The sequence below is a fragment of the Rhinatrema bivittatum genome, chromosome 1 (genome assembly GCF_901001135.1).
Source record: "Rhinatrema bivittatum chromosome 1, aRhiBiv1.1, whole genome shotgun sequence".
Taxonomy (NCBI): domain Eukaryota; kingdom Metazoa; phylum Chordata; class Amphibia; order Gymnophiona; family Rhinatrematidae; genus Rhinatrema; species Rhinatrema bivittatum.
In genome coordinates, this window is record NC_042615.1 from 765,978,397 (window position 1) to 766,001,689 (window position 23,293).

At 45.3% G+C, this 23,293-nt stretch overlaps 1 protein-coding gene across 2 annotated transcripts in view; it reads left to right on the plus strand.

Moving 5' to 3' along the window:
- Positions 1-23,293, plus strand: part of NARS (asparaginyl-tRNA synthetase) — an 89,648-nt gene that overhangs the window by 13,724 nt on the left and 52,631 nt on the right. For both annotated transcript variants that reach the window (XM_029579638.1, XM_029579647.1), the window contains exons 6-9: positions 8,730-8,808; positions 10,215-10,285; positions 17,429-17,515; positions 19,370-19,591. In XM_029579638.1, coding sequence (XP_029435498.1) covers positions 8,730-8,808; positions 10,215-10,285; positions 17,429-17,515; positions 19,370-19,591 — 459 coding nt within the window. The remainder of the gene's footprint in view (positions 1-8,729; positions 8,809-10,214; positions 10,286-17,428; positions 17,516-19,369; positions 19,592-23,293) is intronic.

The following is a 23,293-nucleotide window of genomic DNA, read 5'->3' on the forward strand; positions in this document are numbered from 1 at the left end:
TATGCACCTCTATACCAGCAAATGGAGATGGAGCAAAGCTGACATCAGCTTGCCAGTATTCTCCCTCCTGTGGATTGCTTAAAATTTTTTAGAAGGAGAAAAGAGAGAACATTAATTTGCCCAGCTCTCATGTTGGTGATTGTTGGTGATTCCATAGGGTCTTTCTCTCATTTGAGAATTCTTGAGGTGATATATTGGATCCTTCCCTCAGATGAGTGCCTTGATCCAGTAGCTGATTTTCAGCTGGCATGGACTTAGCTGTTCAAAAACAAACCAAAAAAAACCAGCTGAAAGGCAAGCGGATGCAGGAAGTCGAGTGCAGTGGTGAAGGTATATGCCCCCCCCCCGCCCCCCGCCCCGCATCTGGAGGCCAACTGTGTACTCAGCTGGGATGGGCTGAGCTCAGGTAAAGAGAATTAAAAAAAATATATATAACAGAAGGGGTTTATGTAGGGATTCATCTTCCTTCCTGTCTCCATGCTCGGCATGCCGATCTGACATTCGTTCCCACCTTTGGGGGATTTTGCGTGACGTGGGCAGCCTGGCAGGTTGAGCAGCCTTTTTTGGCCAGGCCCTGCTCTCAGGTTTTCCTTGTTTGCCACATGGTAGGCCATGGCGGCATTTCATGCGTTTTTTCCTGCACATTAGGCTATGCTCTTCACTTCCGTTGGTTTGTGTGTGTGCGTCCAGCTGTGCGCCTAGTTGGTCACTTAGTTGGGTGCCTTGGGCGTCCAGTTGATAGGAGCGTCTGTCTGAGCAGTTATACGCACGCATTTATCTATGTGCACAATCTGAGTGGTCTTGTGGGAGCTCAGTTTTTGGGCGCTCATCGAGGCACAGGGTTGGATGCCTAGTTTTTTGCAGTGCGGATACAGCTGGACACACACTTCTTAGTCGCCTTTTAGAATGTATTGATAAACTGATGGTACCTTTAGCAAAAAAACTTGCACCTTACCCTCTTTACTGCTTGTCGTGTTCGGGCATCCCAGCCTGGTGTTCCCTTTAACTTGTCAGTGCTGCTTGGAAACTCGGGGGAATTGCCTTCATCTGATTTTTATTAAGCCTGGTTCTTCCCAGCCTCATGCAGGCCTGGCTAAAGAGATGCCAGAAGGGTCGTCTGACTTTGGAGTTCCCCTAACTGGTTCGTCAACAGAGGAAGGTAGTTCAGTGGGCACAGGACAGATGCCTCCTGGTTTTGGCATGGATTCCTCTGCCTTTCTTGGGTGGAATTTTTTCAAGGATTGCAGTCTTTTTTTTTTTTTTTTTTGTTTCTTCTTCTGATGCAGTCCTCTGCCCTGGTCAGAGTCTGGCAGTACACCTAGATCGACTGCCAACCTTCCTGATAAGGATCCAGATGGCACGGATGATGAAGCCGATCCTTACTCCCTGGAGGATGTAGAAATTGTTCCAGGATTGGAGCCTTATAGAACTATGTTGTGGTTCTTTTATAGAGATGAGTTACTGGATCTGATTTTCAAGACTTTGAAGATGCTGGGAATACCTGGGGCTGAATCCATGTCTGAGCCAAAGAAAGATCCCATTTTGATTTCTTTGAGTAAAGCCTCATGTTTCTTCCCTATTTATGGAGGCCATTCAAGAATTGATTGATCTTGAGTGGGGTGCCTTGGAAGCTAATTTCAAAGGGAACGAGTCTTGGAAGGTTTGAACCCCCTGGATCCAGTTATGAGAGAATAATTACGCTGTCCGAAAGTGGATGCGCTTGTGTGTCCAGTCAATAAGAGGACGACTATTCCCATAGAGGGAAGGAGAGTCCTTGAAGGATGCACACAATAGAAGAATTGAGGCCATCCTTAAGCAAGCCTTTGAAGTAATAGCAATGACTTTGCACATAGCTTTTTGTTGTTCCCTGGTGGCTCGCTCTTGTTTACTTCCCTCTCAGGAGGTCGATGAATCTGCTGTGAATTCCAGGGCAGTGATGGAACCAGCAGCTGCCTTTGTGGCAGGTGCAGGCTGCGATTTGGTCCGCACTTCAGCTAGAGGGGTGGCTTCTGTAATAGCAGTCAGGGGTCAGTTATGGCTGAGAAATTGGTTGGCCGATGCAACCTACAAGGCTAACCTTACAAAGGATCACTCTTGTTTGGGAGCGAGCTGGAGATAATGGCCAATAAGTTGGGTGAGTCCCAGGTTCCTCGGTTGACGGAGTAGCATGAGAGTTGTACTAGGGGATCTAAACAATTTCGACCCTACAAAGGAGTGACCTTTCATAGGGCTCAACCTTTGAGTAGATCTCAGTCCTTTAGTTCCAGACAGCCCAGATGGGGGCACAGGTTCAGGTAGTGGAGCCCCTAGAGCCTCCCAATGAAGGTGTGCCGACCCACTCCTGGGAATCGGGATAGACATACTTGCCAGGTTCTTATGGCCTGGATTGGCCACTGTTGGAAACAGGATGCTGGGCTTGATGGACCCTTGGTCTGACCCAGTATGGCATGTTCTTAGGGGGGTCACTTCTCTCTCTTTTATCGGAGCTGTGTTGAAATCACATCAGACCAGTGGGTCCTGGAGGTGATACGAAATGGATATGCACTGGAGTTTTGCGGTGTTCCTCTGGACATACTCATGGTGTCTCCCTGCAGAAGATGCAGGTGGTGGAGTGTACATTGTCAAGATTCCTCAGTCTGAGGGCTAGGGGGCTTGCTACAGTTTCCCAGTCCATGGGACAGTTAATGTCTCAGTTCCAGAATGGGCACCCCTGACACTGCAATGAGGGTGCAGAGTCTGGGTCTCAAGATGGTTGCCTCGATGGCTGCCTCAGTTTTGAGGAGCACTAAAGTCCATGAGTCCTGTTTATAGGCTTTACGATTTTTAGACTTGCACTTCATGAGTATTGTTTGAAATATCCTGATTCGAGCGAGGTTGCTCTGGCTACAATATTTACCAGATAACCTTGTCCCTTCGGGCAGATACCTTATATTGCTGGTGGTTTATGATGGCAACTGTGATAGCTAAGATTCTGCTCTAATTGTCCAAAGGGGGGCAATGCAAATGGATATCAAGTATCAGCTGTAATGCCTCATTTTTGCGAGGGGAAACTTGAGGGACCCTTTGTCTTCTAGGTTGCTGGATGGCAAGCCTAAATGTTTTGGTACATGAGCTCCCCTTGTGCGTACAGCACCAGATGAGGCAGTTCACTCCATGGTGAATCGACCATGACACACGGAGACAATGGTATCGGGGGTTCTAGAGAAGCAGGACGAATTACCATATTTCATCTATTTCAAGGTTCCCGAAGAAGGAAGGCAACTGTCGGCCCATTCTAGATTTGAAAAGAGGGGAATGCGGCTCTGAGACTGCCATGTTCCAAATGAAAACCCTACACTTGGTAGTTGCACAGAGAAGTTCCTGGTTTCTCTGGATCTGCATATTTCCTTCTGGGCGGAGCAACAAACATTCCTTCGCTTCATGCTGCTGGGAGAGCAGCTTCAGTGTTGCATGCTTTGGTTTGGGCTAGTGAAGGCATCTCAGTGGCTTATCAAGGTGATGGTGGTAGCGGCCGCAGCACTGTGACAGGAGGACATTTTAATACATCCATTTCTGGACTCTAGTATGAAGAAGGCCCTATGACAATGGCTGGTTCAATAGCTCGTACGGGAGGTCAAGCCGGCAAAGAGCAGCTGGGTTCCAGCCCTATCGCTGGAGCACCCAGAAGACCACTGTGATACCAGACTAGGCAAAGTGCTTCTCACAGAGAAACGGTTGCTGAAATTGCAGGTGCAAGGTAGCTGGTGGTTGTGGATTTTGGTACCCGGAGTCTGGGATTGTTGGTACCTCTTGGGTTCTTTAGTGGCAGCGCTACATCTAGATCCCTGGGCCCACACATATATGCAGACTTTTCAGAGGGCCCCTTTGTTCCAGTGGAACCCTCAGAGAATTTCAAGTTTCAGCTGCCACTGCTGGGGGCATTCCAGGTCCATTCTCTCCTGGTGGCTTCCTTGGGCCAGTTTGGAGCTGGGTATAGAGTTAAAGATTCGGGGGCAGTATTTACCATTCGAAAAGGCTGGGGGGGGTGGGGGGGGCTATTTGCTTTTGTGCTCCAGGGCAGTCCAGAAGTTTTTCCTTCTTGACTCTAATAGGATGGGTTTGTGCTAGGCACATCAGGGCTTACCTAGGGAGGGTCATCATGGCTTCAGAATGGCCAAATTGCCTGTCGTTTGTGGACTTGGTAAATTGGGTGGTGGATGGTTCCCTAAGGCTCAGGCATTTTCCCAGCTTACTTCATCAAGGTCCCATGTTTTGTTTGGGGCAGGTGGCTCACTTTTGTCTTGTGGCCTGCTTTGGTAGGAATTGTATACAGTTGAGAGGCTGTTCGGATTGAGATTATTTGGAGGAGGTCAGTACCGCCTTGTTGCAGGCTAGGAGACCTTCCACTTCATTGGCTTATGTCAGTGTGTGGAGAGTGTTTGGGACATGATGCCTCGGAGAGGTTTTTGCACCTCTCTAGTGTCTGCAGCTCATGTTCTGGTGGTTTTAAGGAATGGTCTAGTGAAAGGGCTTGCATTCAATTATTTAAAATCAAGGTGGCAGCCTTGGATTGTTTTAGAGGTAAGGGCAAGGAGTATGCCTGGCTTTGCATTTGTATGTGGTCTGTTTTCTTAGAGAAGAAGTATGTGTGACCTCCAGTAAGGCAATTTTCCCTTCATTCGACCCTAATTTGGATTTACAGGTTCCCTGAGACCCTCCATTCGAGCCTTTGAGGGGAGGCATTGCGGAAGGACTTTACACTAACGTAGTCTCTGTAGTGGTCATCTGTTTGGCCAGGAGGATTCCAGAGATTCAGGTGTTGCCTTATATTTTCCTTCCCTTTTAGTTTTCGAAGTGTGGGATCTCTTGGTGCAAGGTAGAATCTCTCTTTCAACTCAGTCACGTGGTAGACCTTCCCTCTGGATTTTTTGTTCCACGTGCAAAGGAACTCCACTTGTTGGTTGTCAGTTGAGTCTTAGTTCGTTATTTGAAGGTCTTCGGAGGTCTGATTACCATTTTTAATTTTTGTTTGGTGAACCAATTGAAGGGAGTAAAGCTTCTAAAGCCTCCATGGTACGATAACTAAATGCAGCTATGGTGCTGGCTTATGTTAGCAAAGGGCATCCAATTCCCAAGGGGCTTCAGGCCTGTTATACTAGGGCACAGCCTGCGGCCGGGGCTGAGTGTCTATTCATGTCCCCACAGGAGATCTGTCGGATGGACACCTGATTTTCTCTACACTCTTTCACAAGGCATTACCGACTGGATGTTCGGGCACCAGAAACGGCTGGTTTTGGGAGAGAGTGTAATTCGAGCTGGTCTTTCAGATTCCCCTCCAGTTTAGGGGAGCTTGGTTACATCCCATGCGTCTGGACTGATCTGTGGTATGAACAGGAAAGAAAATTGGTCCTTACCTGCTAATTTTCATTCCTGGAATATCATAGATCAGTCCAGAGCCCTGTCCTCTCTTGAAAAATTGCTCTGTTATGTGTAGATAATGAGATTGTTGGGTGGGCTTTTTTAGGTTTGGGGAGTTTTCAGTTTCCTTTATGGATGAACATGCTCCACTTTGGGGGTGTCAACTTTTCCCCTGCTTGCTTTGGGGGCAAAATTGTTTGTTTTAACCCAGTCTTGGCTTGGGTACAGGTGATACTGAGTGACTGCAGGTGGCACTCTAGGTTAGGTAGCCATGTCAGTAAACCTTTTCTTGTTTCTGTCTGCTGGCAGGGAGGCAAAATCCATGCATCTGGACTGATCTGTGGTATTCCAGGAATGAAAATTAGCAGATAAGAACCAATATTCCTTTTTGTCCAGGTGAGCAGTTATGCCAACTGTTCAGATCTTCCTGAAGTAGAGTTGAATATAAGGTTAGCCCTTAATTTCCAGAGACTCTAGGTTGTGGCTGTCTACTGTTACTGGAACTAGATTCAGGAGATCTCTGCGGTTTCCATCCAGAAGTGATTTATTTTCTTTGCGGAATTAAGTCTTGACCTCCCTTTGCAGTCCTTGTTCCCTAACGGGATCTTGATCATAGAAACCTGATGGTAGAAAAAGACCATATAGCCCATCTAGTCTGCCCATCCACCCAATTAATTTAGCTTTATAATTTCTATCATTCTATTAGAGAGAACCTGTATCTATCCTATGCTTTCTTGAATTCAGATACTGTTTTTGCCTCTACCACCTCCACTGGGAGGCTGTTCCATGCATACACCAACGTTTCTGTAAAGAAATATTTCCTAAGATTACTCCTAAGTCTACCTTCTTTCACCTTCCTCTCATGATCCCTCGTTCTAGAGCCTTCTTTGCATGGAAAGCTTTGAGAGATTTAAATCTCTCTCTAATATTTCTATTTTGCCTTTATTCTAGGGTACACATGTTTAGATCTTTAAGTCTATCCCCATATGCTTTACTAAAAAGGTCAATGATCTTCATTCTAGCCACCTTCTGGACAGACACCATCCTGCTTAAATCCTTTTGAAGGTGCAGTTTCCAGAATTGTATACAGTATTCCAAATGAGATCCTACCAGGCACCATACAGGGGCAATATCGCCTCCCTTTGTCTGCTGGCCATTCCTCTTCCTATGCAACAAAGCATTTTTTTTGGCTTTTGCATTGTTTTAGCCCCCTGTTTGGCCACCTTAAGATCAATGATACAATCACCCCCAGATCCCACTCTCTTCTTTCATGCTTTGAAGAATTTCTCCTCAAATACTGTACCTCTCCCTTGGGTTTTGCAGCCTAAATGCAATTCTCTGCATTTTTTATTATTAAATATTAGCTGCCCGACCGTAGACTATTCTTCAAGCTTTGCTAAATCCCTCTGCTCATGTTTTCCACACTTTCTTGACTGTCCACCCTGTTGCAGGTTTTGGCAAAAGACAAACATTTTCTGACAATCCCTTCTATGTTGCTCTTGGAAATGTTGAAAAGGACACTGCAAATAACACCCCTTCCTCAGAGAAAACTCCCTTTGCGTCCCTCTCAGCCAGTTTCTAACCCTGTTAGTCATTCTAAGATCCATTCCAAGGGTGCACAATTTAGAAGTCTTCTGTGCGGAGCAGGTCAAAGACCTTGTCTTGTCTTGGTTACCCAATCAAGGAAATTGATCAGACTTGTCTGACAAGGTTTACCTCTGGTAAAACCATGCTGCATTGGATTCCAAAAACTGCACTAGCCTCTGTTTTAGCAGTGATTCTATTAATTTGTTCACCACAGAGGTCAAACGAACCAGTTTGTACTTCCCAGCCTCCTCCTTCCACTTTTTTTTTGAACAGGAGCCATATCTGCTCATCTCCAGGTCTCTGGAACCACTCCTGACTCTAAAGAAGCATTGAAAATGTCAGCCAGGACATCTCCAAGTTCCTCAGATGATCAGGGTCGTACTGCTCTGGTGGGTTTCCCCTCTGAGCTCTGAAGGGATATCTCCTTAAAGACACTTTCTAGAGTCTATGTTCAGCCATTTGTTTGAAGTTGCAGAGATTCCTACCTTGTGTTCTCCATTCTTCTTGCCAGAGGTCTTGTCTTTGTTTCATTTAGTCCAATGAGTTTTTCTTAAGAGTTCTGTAAAGTGCAATGTCATGGTAAGAATAGGCTTTTTGAATGTTGATCATATCCTCTTAGGATATCTAAGGTTGAAAAATCCTTTCAGAAGTCCAATAAGCTGTTCGTGTTGATCGGCACTCCTTGTAAGAGAGAGGCAGTTTCAAAATCATCTTTATGCAGGTGAATAAAAGATGATCTCCTCAGTCTTATTACTAAAGAGCCTTCAGGGTCCAGAATCTCTTCTCAGTTATTCAGAAAGTGCTTCTTTTTGAAGCAAAATATTCTGCATTTGCTTGAGGATATTTGTAAGGCGGCCACTTGCATTTGGATGTAAAAGCTAAAGGAGATGCAGCTATTTTCCCACCCACATAAGGAGCTTGTGTACTTGCCATGTTTCTGGATTGGATTAATAGGATGATGAGAGAGGAGAAATTTTAGTATTGTCTGTTAATTTCCTTTCCTTACATCCTGTTAGACCAGTTCAGTACCCTCACAAGAAGTCAGCAGCAGTGATTCGTTTGGCATCTTTCAAAAATAGTTTCAAAACGTACTTTCCTATATAATTCTGTTTACTTGTTTTTGCTTGTGATTTCTGTTTTGGCAAGATTTAGACCTAAATAATGTGAACCACATCTGGACGCATGTACATTTGGTGCAGTAAATTTTCAAACAACTGTCATTGGTGTAAAGTATGTGGCTGCTTTTAACATGCATATTTGATGCAAATTTTCCAAAGAGAAACCTCTTTTTGAGAATTATTGTAAGAATGCACACTAAAAAATGGCTGCATGTTTTACACCTTTTTCTGCAGACTACTTTGTGCTAGAAATAGCGTATATATTTTTTAAAATGTCAAGTACATATTTATGTACTTATCTAAAAGATTTATACCCCTCCCAGGACCTAGAAACTACTTCAGGAGTGCCTCTGTTTCCCTGGACAAAATATGCATGTTATGGAAGCCCATGCATACTTTTAACTGGGTTCATGGTGGTATATTTTCAAACAGGTTTTTACCTGGGAAAAACTGCCTATGACACATTGTCAGATTATGAGTGAATTGCAGGTATTTATTAATAAATGTTACTGACTGTGTTCTAAGTTTCCTTGCTGTTGTCTTACAAATGTTATAAAAATATAAGGCAATAGGATTTGAGCCTTTAACCTGTAGGTGTTTAGTGAACATTTGTTTTTGCATTAACAGGTGAAGATTCGGTCTTTGGAAGCATACAGAGGCCTGCGAGTGAAAGTTTTTGGTTGGGTTCACAGGTTGCGGAGGCAAGGTAGGTTTTGTCTCAGCTGTTCAAAACAGCATGAAAATGCTGAGGGAATGATCACTTTCAATGGCTAAAACTGAAAATCTAAATCCATGAAGTATATAAATGTAAGAAACACTTTCTGTCCTTCCTTTTTAAAATCCAATATCCCCAGTTCATACTCCCAGCTCTGATTCTGCATCCTTGTATTCTGTTGCACTCCTGGGCTGAGCAGCACTGTTCCACAATATAGGGCCTTCTGATGCCACCTCTTACTCTGCTCAGAAACACACCACGTTCATCTACCTCTGATTTTTGTCCTCGTTCTGACATCCCTGCCATGATACTCACCACGCCCACCATAGCTCTGGCTCCTCAGTCCTTCACACAATTTGCCCCTCTTCCTACTTATGCCCTCACATACACCGCCTTTGACCACAGACCTGTTCCCTGACTATACCATCTCCCACTACTGATACTTGCTCCACTCCCTCCTGCCCCCTTCCAGTTCTGACTCTCCTGTGTATCCCATGCATGACTCCATGCACTAATTTCCCCCTTCTCAAAGTCTCTTATTTCCTGCCTGCCTCTGATTCCACCCTCCTCCTAACAGTCCTCACTAAGGTCCTTGCCCAAACTGCACATTCCTACCTCCCCACCTCACGTTCTTCCGGCTCGCACTCTGATCTCTACCAGCGCACACATCCCTCCTTCTACCTCCTCCCTCAATGCATCCCAACACATACAGAATTTCTGACTCTCCTTCCCACTGCACAACTCTGACAACTCGCCCACCCCAAAGCACACTGTTTGTGACTTTGATCTCTGCTGCTGCTTTCCGACAGAATCACCAGCTCTGTCCTTTCTTCCCATTAAGGCTGGAAACCCGAGCCATCCCTCCATCCATGCCCAATTGATATCTGTGAACACCACTCCTCTTAACCTTAAATTGTCCCTTCTGATGTCTCCCACCCCTGCTGCTGCTGCCATCTCTTGGCTCCACTCTGCTTCATTCACACCTCGTAATCTGCCCCTCCCTCCCCTGCTGATAGCATCCACCTTCATGTTCAATCCCTTCCCATTACACCTCTTCCTGATACCTCCTGTTCTGTACTTTTCTCCTTCATTCATTCAATGACATCTTAGCCACCTCACCCTTGACATGTTCACCTCCATGCTGCCTTCAGTGCTCTTATGTAACATCCATTCCTCACCCTGCCTTGTCTTCCTCCGTGATATTTTCACCACCTCACTCTTTCTTCCCCAACCCTGGGATGTTATGACATCTTCACTTTGCCATTTATTCACTGTTTAAGTCTCTTCCTGACACTTTGACATGGTTTGGTATCTTTTTAGGGTCCCTAAATCTGCACACCATCTATGGTCAGTACTTGACTTTTACTACTAGTGTATTGTTTCTCTTTCTTTTTAAGGGAAAACATTGATGTTTCTAGTGTTAAGGGATGGCACAGGCTTCCTTCAGTGTGTCCTCTCTGATGAACTGGTAAGTTTTTTGTGTTTTTTTTTTTTTGTTTTGAGGGTTTTTATTTATTTTTTTTGTTAATGGGCAGTTGATTAAATATTACTTTCGGCATTATACCTCCAATTTCCTAGCGTGTAGCCAGATGGACTCAGGACCAGTGGGTTATGTGCTCTTTTGCTAGCAGATGGGAGACTGAGTCGGATTTCAAAGCTGACATCACTCTAGATATTACCCCTGCAGTAACCTCAGCTCTTCAGTATCTCTCCTCCCCCTAGCAGATGCAGACACTAACCCACACACTAGAATAGTGTTAAGAATACAACAAAGAAGAAAAGTTTTTACCTTAAAGAAGATCGAGCCCCGCTCTCCTGCGTTGAAACCTAAGGGTCCCTCCTCCAGTCGAGAATTCCTGAGGTGATTTCGGTATCCCTCAGAGGTGTACCCTGGTCCGGTAGCCGGTTCCCGGCGTGGACTTAGCCCCCAGAGTGGCTGAAAGGCAGCGGCGGCATAACAGAGTACAGCGGTGAAGGTAAAAACCTCCCCCCCCCCCCCCCCCCCCGCAACTGGAGACCATCCCGGCACGTGATCTGTAAGTGCCAAGACCAGGTAAGCAGAAAACTTTAAATTCAGGTCTTCGGGGCTCAGATTGCAGTACAGATTCCTCTTTTCTTCCGGCGAGGTAAAAAGGGAGCACCGATCGGGTTGAGCAGCCTTGGTTGGGCTGCCCCGATCCGGTGCAGGGGTCCAGACACATGGAGACCCTCGGGGGTGCTATTTTACGCGTGGGGGTTGTCTGCACCATCTTCCCTTCTCGACCGGCAGTATGCGCGGGGCAGGCCAGATGGCCGATGCGCCCAACTTGAGCACGTCCAATATAGACGCAAGCACAGCCGCGCTTACTACTACACGCGTGCATTGTGCTCACGCCCGTAACTACGCGCATATTGAATAGGGGCAATGGCACCGGCATCCAAGAAGCCCAGAAGGCACTCTCTTTGCACATCAGAGCCGCACAGCCTGATCTGAAGTCCTGCCTCTGTCGTCATTGCGAAGAAGCCCAGGGGGGACCAAAACCTGGTCCCTCATTTTCTGAGGATGGGTCCGGAACTACTACATCTGATAGCACCCCGGACCTATGTAACTCCGAAATGGCTTTCCCACAGGAGGGGCACCTCAAGGACCCCAACTTCGACTCCACCTGGGATTAACATGGACCCAGGGATCTTCTCCTGATTAGAATTTTTCCAAGGGCTGCAAGCCTTCATTCAGGCACAATCAGCCCCAGCTGTGACCCGGCTTCAACCCCCCCGGAAACACAAGATCCTCCCGGCCTTGCTCGGATGCCTCGAGACATGCCTCGCCTAACCAAGAATTTCCCGGACAGGGACTTGTACACCTTGGATGATGATGGCAGCTCCCTGGAAGAAGGAGAAATCCCTCCAGTCCTGGAACCATACTGAACCATGCTTCGCTTTTTCCACAGGGATGAATTACTGGCCCTTTTTTCCCAGACTCTGAAGACTGGGTATTCCAGGTATGGACCCTATGGCAAAACCAAAGAAGAATCCCATCTTGGTGTCCCTGCATAAAGCCTCATGCTACTTCCCAATGATGGAAGCCATCCAGGAACTCATTATCCTGGAATGGGATGCCCCGGAGGCTAACTTAAAAGGAGGTTGGGCCTTGGAAGCCTTGTGCCCTCTGGAACCAGCGACCAAGGAACGCCTGCGTTTCCCAAAAGTGGACGCCATGGTCTGTGCCATCTCAAAGCGAACAACCATTCCCGTTGAGGGAGGGGCTGCATTGAAGGATACTCAGGATAGATGATTTAAGCAGGCCTTCGACACAACAGCAGTGACACTGCAGATTGCCTCCTGCTGCTGTGCCACGTTCCTGTTTGCTCCTCTCGAGAGAGAGGCAAACAGCTCAGGAACATATACCGGTGAAACAATTGAACCGGCAGCAGCCTTTCTGACGGACACAAGCTCAGATCTAGTGCGGACCGCCTCGGTAGTGGTGGCCAGAAGACAGTTGTGGTTGCGGAATTGGTCTGCGGACGCAACCTCTAAAACGAATCTCACAAGGAAGCCCTTTAAAGGATCTCTCTTATTCGGAAGCGAATTGGAGAAGTTAGGCAGCAAGTGGGGCAAATCTCCAGTGCCTCAGCTAACTGAGGACAGGGGTAAAAGATCCCAGCGCCCCTCCCCCAGTAGGACTAGGGGCAGAAGCCCTCAACGCTTTTGCCCCTACAGGAACTCGCAGTTCCAGGCACCTCGTCCCTCAGGAAGATCTTATCCCTTTCGGAACCGACAAACCAAGAGAGGAACAGGCCCGGGGGCAGGCTCTGGCCGTACTCACCAATGAGAATGGGCCAACCCATCCACAGGAAGAGGAAATAGGGAGTCAACTTTCCCTCTTCTATCAACAATGGGTCGAGATTACCTCGGACAAATGGGTACTAATCATCATTCGAGAAGATTTCTCTCTGGAGTTCTGCAGTATCCCTCGAGACAAATTTGATGTCACTCTGCCACTCCCACACCGAGACTGGCAGTGGAAGCCACTCTAACAAGACTACTCAATCTGAAAGCAATAACTCCAGTTCCTACACCTCAATAAAACATGGGGCGATTATTCAATCAATTTTTTTTTTTTAAATTCTTTATTTATTGCTTTCATAAAATAGTTACAATAAAGAATTTAACAATGAAATATGATTCATGATAGAGTTGTAAATTACTAAATAGTCATTGTCATATATCCCATTTCGTCATCATAGTAATACTCACTTCTATACACTCTATCATTTCTTCTGCTAAGGAAATTAGTGGAATCTTATCATATCGAACGGAGTATTAGGAAATTAACAAATTTAACATACCTAAGATTTGCACATTCATATAGCTTACCTCTTTCCATTAATTTATGCCGGTCTTTTAATCTCGAGTAAATCTTTTAAACCCTGGGGCTCAAAAAACACATAATTATTCCCCTCTAATTTAATAATACATTTGCAAGGATATTTTAATGTAAAGGTTCCCCCTTTCTCTAGAACCATTTTCCTATATTGTAAGAAATTTTTTCTGCGAGTCTTGAGTATCTTTAATTAAATCTGGGAAGACCCAGATTTTTTGACCGTAAAAATTTTTTTCCCTATTTCGAAAAAAAGATCTCAGTATGTTGTCTCTATCTGTAGAGAAAGCAAATTGTACCAGTAAAGTATCCCTTGTTTTTATCTCTACTTCATCATAAGACTTTTGCAAAAAATCTGATAAACCTATAGATTCTGCCTCCTTATCTATTTCCAATTCATTCCCTTCTTTTCCCATTTGCTTTATTTCAGAATGTTTCTTCTTAACTCTCAAGTAGAAAGCTTTAACTATCACCGGCATGCAATTTTCAGGTATTTTTAACACCTGAGTTACATAAATCTTAAATCAACTGGATCCATTTTTTTTGTAATAGGGAAGTTATTAATTCTTAAATTCAACGATCTTATAACATTTTCTAGATTTTCTAATTTCTTATTTATTACTTCTTCTTTCAGAATCTGGTGGTTTTGAATTTTTTCAATTTGTAATACCCGTTTGTCTAACTTATTTATTTCTTCTTTCTGTTGACCCAATTCTTTTGTATTTTGTGTTAATGATTTAGATGTTTTTAACACTACATCTGTTAATTTACATATTGAAGTATCTAATTTTTCCATATAGGACCATAAATTTTCCATTGTCACATTCGCCGGTTTTACCCACTCTTTATCTGTCTTAATTATTACCTCCACATCATCACCTTGAGTTTTTACAGATTGAACATTTCTAGGGGTACTTGTCTCTATTAAATCAGAGATAGAATTTTCTATAGAACCTAGATCTTTTGAATATTCCAAATTATTAGCACTTAAATTTACATTAGTTGTCCCTATTTCTTCTTGGAGAACCTTCGGGTTCAAGATTACCTCAGAGATACCACACGGGCCACTTAGGGGTATTACCCCTTCTCTACCGGGTGGTGATGGAGGCACCGGCTCCCCTGGGCTCAGAGATATTCAATCTATTTTATCATTCCCAAGAAAGAAGGATCATTCCGACCAATCTTGGATCTCAAGAATGTCAAGTCATCTGCGGATAATACACTTCCGCATGGAGACTTTTCGCTCCGTAATAATGGTAGTACAACCAGGAGAGTTCCTAACCACTCTGGACCTCTCCGAAGCCTACCTTCACATTCCAGTCCATCTAAATCACCAGTATTTTCTACGCTTTGCGATACTGTGTCACCATTACCAGTTCCAAGCACTACCTTTCAGCCTAGCAACTGCCCCCAGAACATTCTCTAAAACTATGGTGGTTGTGGCAGCAACACTGAGGAAGGAAGGGATCTTGGTACAACTTTACCTGGATGACTGGCTGATCAGGATGAAGTTTTCGGAAGAGAGATGGCAGGTGACCAGCAGAGTCAAGAACCTACTGCAGGAGCTTGGTTGGATCATGAACATGGTCAAGAGCAGTTTGCAGTTCTCTCAGTCTCTAGAGTACCTGGTGGCCCGTTTCGACACAAACAGAACAAAGTCTTCTTTCCTCCCCGAGGAGAAGGAAGCTGATGGAACAATTACAACAACTGATGACCAATGCACGCCCCAAATTATGGGACTATCTTAAAGTCCTCTGCCTCATGGCATCAACCCTGGAGGTCGTTCCATGGGCAAGGGCCCACATGCGACCACTCCAGTGCTCCTTACTGTCACGCTGGAACCCACTGTCCCAGGACTACTCAATTCGCCTCCAACTACCAGCAGAGGTACGTTCTCAGCTTCAGTGGTGGCTACAGGAAGACCATCTAAGTAGAGGAGTAAGCCTATCCCTACCGAACTGTATTATGCTCACCATGGATGCGAGGATGGGATGCCCACTGCCAGGAACTGATGGTCCAGGGACAATGGAGCAAGGAAGAGGCAGGGTGGAACATAAACCTCCTGGAAGCTTGAGCAGTCAGACTAGCATGCCTGCGATTCAGCCACAGACTCCAAGGCAAAGCGATTCGAGTAATGTCGTCAGTGCTACAACGGTTGCCTACATCAACCGCCAGAGAGGAATGAGGAACCAGCAGGTGTCTCTGGAGATAGACCTTCTCTTGGCATGGGCAGAGATAAACCTACAAGGGATCTCTGCCTCCCACATCGCAGGAAAAGACAATGTCTCAGCAGACTTCCTCAGCAGAGAGAACCTGGACCTGGGGGAATGGACGCTGTCGACCACAGCCTTTCAACTGATAGTAAATCGCTGCGGCCACCTATCTCAGTACCCAAGTCCCCAGGTTCTTCAGCTGCAGACGAGAGCCACACTCCCAAGGGATCGACGATGTCTTCCAGACTTGGCCAGAGGAAGACTTACTGTACGCTTTCCACCCATGGCCACTACTGGGCAAGGTCTTCCGCAAGATAGAACATCACAAGGGACTAGTTCTACTAGTGACCTCGGATTGGCCAAGATGCCCATGGTACACAGATATGCAAAGACTGCTTGCAAGGAGCCCTCTGTGCCTACCTCCACACAGGGACCTTCTCCGGCAGGGCCCGATTCTTCACGAAGATCCATCCCTCTTAACTCTTACGGTTTGGCCCTTGAGAGGACTCGCTTGAAGAAGCGCAGTTACTCAAGATCGCGATTGACACCCTGCTTCGCACGCGCAAGTTTTCAACATCTGTCATACGTACGGATTTGGAGAGTATTCGAAGCCTGGTGTGAGGACCGCAGGATACTCCCACGGACGGCCAAGATCCCCATGATTCTGGAGTTCCTACAGGACGGTATGAAGAAGGGGTTGTAACTCAACTCTCTCAAGGTCCAAATAGCCGCACTTTCCTGCTTCAGAGCTGAAGTGGACGGTATCTGGCTATCGGCTCATCTGGATTTGACCCGTTTCCTAAAAGGGGTTAAACAACTCTGGCCACCCCTAAAGTGGCCGGTGCCCCTATGGAATCTCAATCTGGTATTAGAATTCCTAGCAGGGGCTTTCTTCAGACCAACGTGCGATCTGTCACTACATCTCTTAACATTGAAGACTGTATTCCTGGTGGCAATAGTTTCAGCTTGTCGCATCTCTGAACTACAGGCACTATCCTGTCGGGAACCGTTCCTTAGGCTCACTCATGGAACCATACAGCTGCAAACAGTCCCCTCCTTCCTACCGAAAGTGGTTTCTGAGTTTTTCATTTGAACCAAGCCATCTCCCATCGACGGATGAACATAAGGACTTGGAAGACTCACGCCTTCTTCACAATCTAAATGTCGTCAGACTCCTGGTGCAATACCTGGAAAGATTGGAACTGGTGCGCAAAATGCATCGCTTGTTCATTCTTCACAGCAGGAAGAAGGAAGGAGAAGCGGCCTCTCGGGCAACCATAGCCCACTGGATCAAAGAAGTAATCAAGGCAGCTTACATAGAGGCAGGAAAGCCCTTACCAGTGCAGGTGAAGGCTCATTTTACTAGGGCCCAGGCAGTATCTTGGGCAGAAACCAAGCTGCTGTCGCCCGCCGAGATCTGTCGGGCATGATGTGGTCCTCCCTACACACCTTCTCCAGGTTCTACCACCTGGATGTTCAGGCCCGAGAAGACGCAGTCTTTGCAAGGGCCTGAATATCAACATCCAACAAGGCATTGATCTGTGCAGTCTGGGTAACCAAGCATCTGGGTAACTTGCTTGATGCGGCGGTTACTACCCTTAACCATTAAGCCTTATGATCACCTTTGATGCAACTCCAACATTACTCTCTGCATCAATGACAGGGTATGGCAGGAAGTTTGAATCAAACCGTTACCAACAAGGGCCCCGAACTTGCTGGTAGATGAAACAGATAAGTATGGGAAAATAAGTGTGGGAGCTTGCTGGGCAGACTGGATGGGCCGATTTGGTCTTTTTCTGCCGTCATTTCTATGTTTCTATACTAAGTGGGCCATGGGCAGCCTCCCGCCCTGTCCGGGAGTAGCTTTTGTACATCCCACTGGTTCTGAGTCCATCTGTCTACACTAAGGAAAACTAAATTATCAGATGGAAATGTAAGAGATTTAGAGTAACTGATTATGATTAGTTTTAAGGAACTTGTGGAAAGAGTTTCCTCATCTGATCCTTGTGCTTTCCCTTTTTCTTCTTTTCCTCACTAGTGCCAGTGTTACAATGGAATGATCCTTTCTACAGAGAGCAGTGTTGCTGTGTATGGTACATTAACTCTCGTTCCAGAGGGCAAGCAGGTAATGTCCCAGACTTGTTTAATTGTGTTTCAACTTTATATTGTTTAATCCAAATACAAAGTACAATAACTTTGCATTCAAAAAAACAAAGCAATAAACCTACAACATTCACAAAGCAACACCCCCCCCCCCCCCCCCCCCCCCCCCCCCCCCCCAAAAAAAAAAAAAAAGTCCCTAGTCTTTGGCCATACAACGTAAGAGGAGAGAGAAATTACTAGAACACACATCCATTAAACAGAAACAACCATAACAAAAAATCTGCAATTTATAAGATCTGCACATAACGATCATTATTATATTTGATCACACATTTTACAGAGTATATAAGTATAAAGGAACCACCTAGCATAATAACCTCCTGCCAGAGAGCAAGAAGTCCTGTCTTTGTCTCCTGAGTAATCTTTGGGAAATCAGGATAGAGCCTAATAACTTAACCTAGGAAGCAATTGTTCATATTTCTAAAAATATAATCTCATAACGTTACTAAGATCCTGTTCTGTCGCAGGTCTGTTAACAGCTTTTTTTTTTTTCCTTTAATTTTTGATAGTGCTACTTAACTGGATATCTCTTAAGATATTCAGTTCAGTAGCTATTTATCCAGTCAATAAGGCCAGCTAACTAAAAAAAAAATCTAACCAGTTATATTCAAACATAGTGGTTATAGGGCTAAATGTAACCACTTTGGACAAATATATTTAAATAGAATGTTTATTCCACTGAATAATTGGTTCAGGTTATCCAGCTAACTAGTGGATAACTTGCTGGCATACTGAATATGGACTCCCATATTTAACTGGGTAAAAAATGTTGAAAATTACTTTCCTTATTTCCCAATTTACTGTATACTTCCTGCATAAAAAACCCTTTTTTCTTTTAAGTGTTTAAAAAAAAAATAAAAAATACTTGAATTCTTTCTTTACTACGTGCTTCTGTTTCTTAATTGAAATCTGAGTGGCTTAGGCATGGTATGTTGTCTTGAGCATATTAATACTGCTCTGCCAATGGCCAGTACCTCACAATCTGGCCAATGCAATATCTGCTGCTCTGGTCAGTGTGCTGCTAACTTTTTGATGCGCTAGACTTATTCCCGATACAATAATGAGATTAGCGCGTCCAAACCAGCACTTAGCTAATAGCACTTATCACATGTAAATTCCATGGAGATGAGGCTATTAGCTAATACCTCCCGACTTAAAAAAAAATTCCTACGCGGTCAGTGCGCCCATTTAACATGGCAAATTTAACGCCAGCCCGGGAGCTGATATTAAGACTTGCTGAAGTCAAGGACTCAACCAAAAACCCTGCTTTCTGTGGTTCCTCCACAGAAAGCAGCATCGTGCCAAAAAATAAAATCTTGGGGAAGAAAGAAATTCTGGACACCCAATATACATGCCAGCAGCCGGAGAAAACGGACACTCATATTGAGCATCTGTTTTCCTAACCTGCACCGACAGCCACGCCTCCTGGGCACTTGATCTAGAGAAGGTGCTAGAGATGCACGATTTCCCCTATTGCCGCCTCTTTTTTTTTTTTTTTTTTTTTTTTTTTTTTGCTCCAGTGTGTATCAAACGATTCAAGCTTAGTTATATGATGTGGTCTAATGCTTGTAAACATTGACTTTTCTCAGCTTCAAAAAGAAAAGTATTTTTCCTGGAAGCTTATTTAATTTTGATCAGATAAAGACTGATTTGATTTGTTTGTGATGACTTGATTTAGATTATTTAAAAGATCTATATAGACTTTAATGACAAATTGCTTCTGTAAATAAGCAAGGTTAATGCTAATTGTGTTACATGTAAATATGACTCTGGCTAGGTTCTACATATGGGCTACTCTGAATCTTGATTCTTGTAGGCTCCCGGAGGCCATGAGTTGATTTGTGACTATTGGGAAACAATTGGGCTGGCCCCTGCTGGAGGAGCTGATAACCTGATCAACGAGGAGTCTGATGTGGATGTGCAACTCAACAACCGCCATATGATGATCCGGGGAGAGAATATGGCCAAAATCCTCAAAGTGCGCTCCACAGTCATCCAGTGTTTCAGGGACCACTTCTTTGACAGAGGATACTTTGAAGTACGTTCACTGCTTTACTTGATTATTATTATTATATTTTTTACACACTCATATAATCATAGGTGTCCTGAGGTGAGCCATAGGGGCCATGGCCTGACCAAAATTTGGCCCTTCCTGGAGAATCGCTGCAGGAGATTCGGGGTTGGGCAGGCAGCAGTTTGATTACAGGAGAAAGAGAGCATCTTTTTGTTTTGGCCACGTACTCCACCTCTGCATTCTGGAACTGCATGGGACTCTGTATAGTTGCTCAGTTCAGAGCAGTAGTTGGCCCAGATGGCAGAGGAGGAGGATGTGGTCTGAGGCACCACTGCTCTCCCTCCTTCTGCTGATCAGCATAACCGGAGAAAGGACGATGGTATGGGGACAAAAAGAGAGACTGATGGGGAGAAGTAGAACATGGTTGGCTTGCGCTCCACCCAGGTATACAAAAGGTTTTATTGGTAAGGCACTATCTGCATCAAATTTCACAAAGGCTTGTATTAACAATGCTTAAACAATAAATATTGATACAGAAAAGCTTATTTATGTACACACAAACACTATTTTAAAAAAAAAAATTTGGGGAATGTGTATTTTTTTTTTTAATTGTTTTGTTTTGTGTGCACATAAGTAAGCGTTTCTGATCAATATTTGTTTAAATATTTGTGCTCTGCCCAACCAAAAGGGGTTCCACTGCTGTTGTATTGATGGTGAGAAGGTAGTATGAATATGCTATAACAAATGGGTGATGTCGTCCAGTGGCACTGACGCAGACCCAGATCTCATTAAAAGTCGTACTGAGCATGCACGGAGTTCCTGCATATACATACAGTCTCTTAAAACCCTCAGTCTTTCTTCATCCAAACTGTTGAACAGATGTACGGTTCTTCCAGACTCAAAAAATTTTTTCCTTATTGGCCTTGGTGTTCTTCCTCATTTGTATGCAACTTTTCTTTATTGCTACATGGGCAGCCTTTCAAAATAACTTTTCAGTTTAAAAAAAAAAAAAAAAAAGATAATTGGGAAACCAAAGACCAAAAAGCCTGTGGTTTGTAGATTTAAGACTTGCATTTATGGATGCCATATGTCCATCACAGATATCCATTCTGTCTGCTACCACTGCCTGTGACCACAGTTTGCTTACTCTTTGATCCAAAGCAGCAGCAACAAGGAAAACAACATTCCAAGTGGGAGGTTGAAGTCCAGTTTGAGAAGTTCAAAGGGAGGTTTCATGAGCTGAGTTAGGACTACATTGAGGTTCCAAGATACCAGAGGCTTAGAATGTCACAGACCTTTCATGAACTTAACACACTGAGGGTACAGAGATCCTAGCAGCACCACCTGCTGCAGATATGAACCTTGACTAAAGAAGGGCTGAGGCCTAAGAACAAGAGGAAAAACAGATATTGAAGCAAGTCTCTTGAGCCACAGGAGAAGGGATCCAGATGACTTGTCTCTTACCACGTTGAGAAACTCTTCTACTTGAAACTATAGGATCTGCTAGTTAAAGGCTTTCTGGAGAAGATCAGTAAATCCTCCATCTCCTTAAGGAGTAAGGAAGCTACTTTAAGCTCGGAATCCACACTGTGAGAGACTAGCGATGGTCGATTTGGCTAGCAGAGCCTGACACCTTCCTGTTTGAGAGTCAGGGACATCCATAAAAGAATCATAGACTGACTGGACAGAGGAATGAGAGATGGTTTCCTGTACATACCGGATCAGTCCAGACTCCTGAGTTCATACATCCGTGCCAGCAGGTGGAGACAGAGAAAGTAAAACTGACATTCCCTGTACGTACCAGGATCAGTCCAGACCGTGGGTAAAGCCCCCGTTCCAGCAGGTGGAGACAGGCCTGAGTTCTGAGGCTGCCCATATAAGGACAGAACCCACCCAGGAACCCTCAGTATTTGTCTGTCTCCAGCAGGTGGAACAGCTCACCCTTTGGTTCCCTGTTTAGCCTGCCCTCTGTAGTCTTTCTTCTTCTTTCTCTGGGGCAAGCTCACGCAAGTACATTTTTAGTTTACTTCTTAATTATTATTAAAAAAAAATTTTTGTCAGTTTTCTCTGACTGTGTCAGGGCAGACAGTTCTGTCTCCCTCGCTCTTGGGGTTCCTAGGGGGGCTTTGCCCCTTGGTATTTATCAGCCTAGGTTCCCTTCCCGGTGACCTAGTGTGGGTGATACTGGTGGTGCCAGTCCCTCTCCCCATGTTTACTGCTGCTGTGCCCCAAGATGCACATGCCTCGGTTGAGCCTTCAGGGATGACTTTCATGCGCCTGCTTCTGTGAATTATTTATTTACAAAAAAAAAACACTCACTTTCACAGAATATATATTTTATATACTTTTATTTAATCAAATAAATAAAAGGCAACAGTTTATTTTGTGAGGAGGGAGCAGGGTTCAATCTCCCGCCCAACTCCTCAGGGGCTCCCTGCTCAGCTGTTTTTAATTATCTTAGCGGCTGCTTCCCTGCTGTATGCCGCAGCCATCTTGCTGTTTAGCCTGTGGAAAGTCAGCCTCCCGACTCTCCCGCGAAGGGGTATGTTCAAGGTGCATTTCAGGGGGTGAGGGCTCCTCTATTGAACCGCCACCTTTTAGACCTCGGGGAAGGGCTCCCCGACTAATTTCAAAGCCGTTCCTGTCCCAGGAACGCATGTCAGCGGTGGCCATTTTTGGTGTTTCAGATGAAACACTTCCTGCTTCTCTGGGGGCTGGGGATCAGATTTCCCCCCCCCCCCCCCCCCGATTTGAGCCTGGTTTGCTCTCGGGGGGGGGGGGGGGTGGCTCAGACCCCCCTTCACCTCTCCCACTCCCTCCCCCCTCCCACAAAAAAAAAAAATCAGCACGAACAGTTTTTCATCGGATTTTGTGCTTTTATTACATGACTTATTTAGCAAGTTTACAAAGGGAGGTAGACCCCCCCCCCCCCCCCCCCGTGCAGTCTTCTGATATGGTTCCGGGTGTTCCCCCGCCTCCCTCTGACCCGCTTGATTTAGGGGATATTGATACTACGACCCTCGTGTCCTGCGCTTATTTCAGCGGGAAGAATTGGAGCCCCTTATTCCCTTCGTTCTCCAAGAGTTGGGAATTGATGCCCCACCAGATGACTCTGTGGCAGCTGCAATGACACCAAATGCGGACCCGGTCCTGGCAGGACTCAGGGTGTTACCGCGTACTTTCCCATTTCACCCTATGCACCGCCTGCTTCTCCTCAGGGAATGGGAGTCCCCAGAGGCGGGCCTCCGAGTTGGTACGGCTATGGATAAGCTATACCTGCTCCCTGAGGACTGCCTGGACATGTTAAAAATCCCTAAAGTAGATTCTTCTGTCACTGCTGTTACAAGATGTACTACCATTCCCGTGGTGGGCGCTACTGCATTGCGAGATGTGCAAGACCGTAAGCTTGAATTTTATTTGAAACGCATTTTTGATGTCTTAGTGCTTGGAGTCCGGGTGACTATTTGCAGCAGTCTCATGCAGCAGGCAAGCCTTAGGTGGATGCAACAGTTACTCAGCACCCAGGACCTCCCATCTGCGGAGGCTGAGCGTTTAGAGGGTGCTATAGCCTATTGTGCCGATGCCCTTTATGACTTTCTTCGGGTCCAAGCTAAGGCTATGGTTTCTGCGTTTCGGCCAGGCGTCTTCTCTGGTTACGCAATTGGTCTGCTGATGCTTCTTCCAAGGCTCAGTTGGGCACTCTTCCTTTTAAGGGCAAGTTGCTTT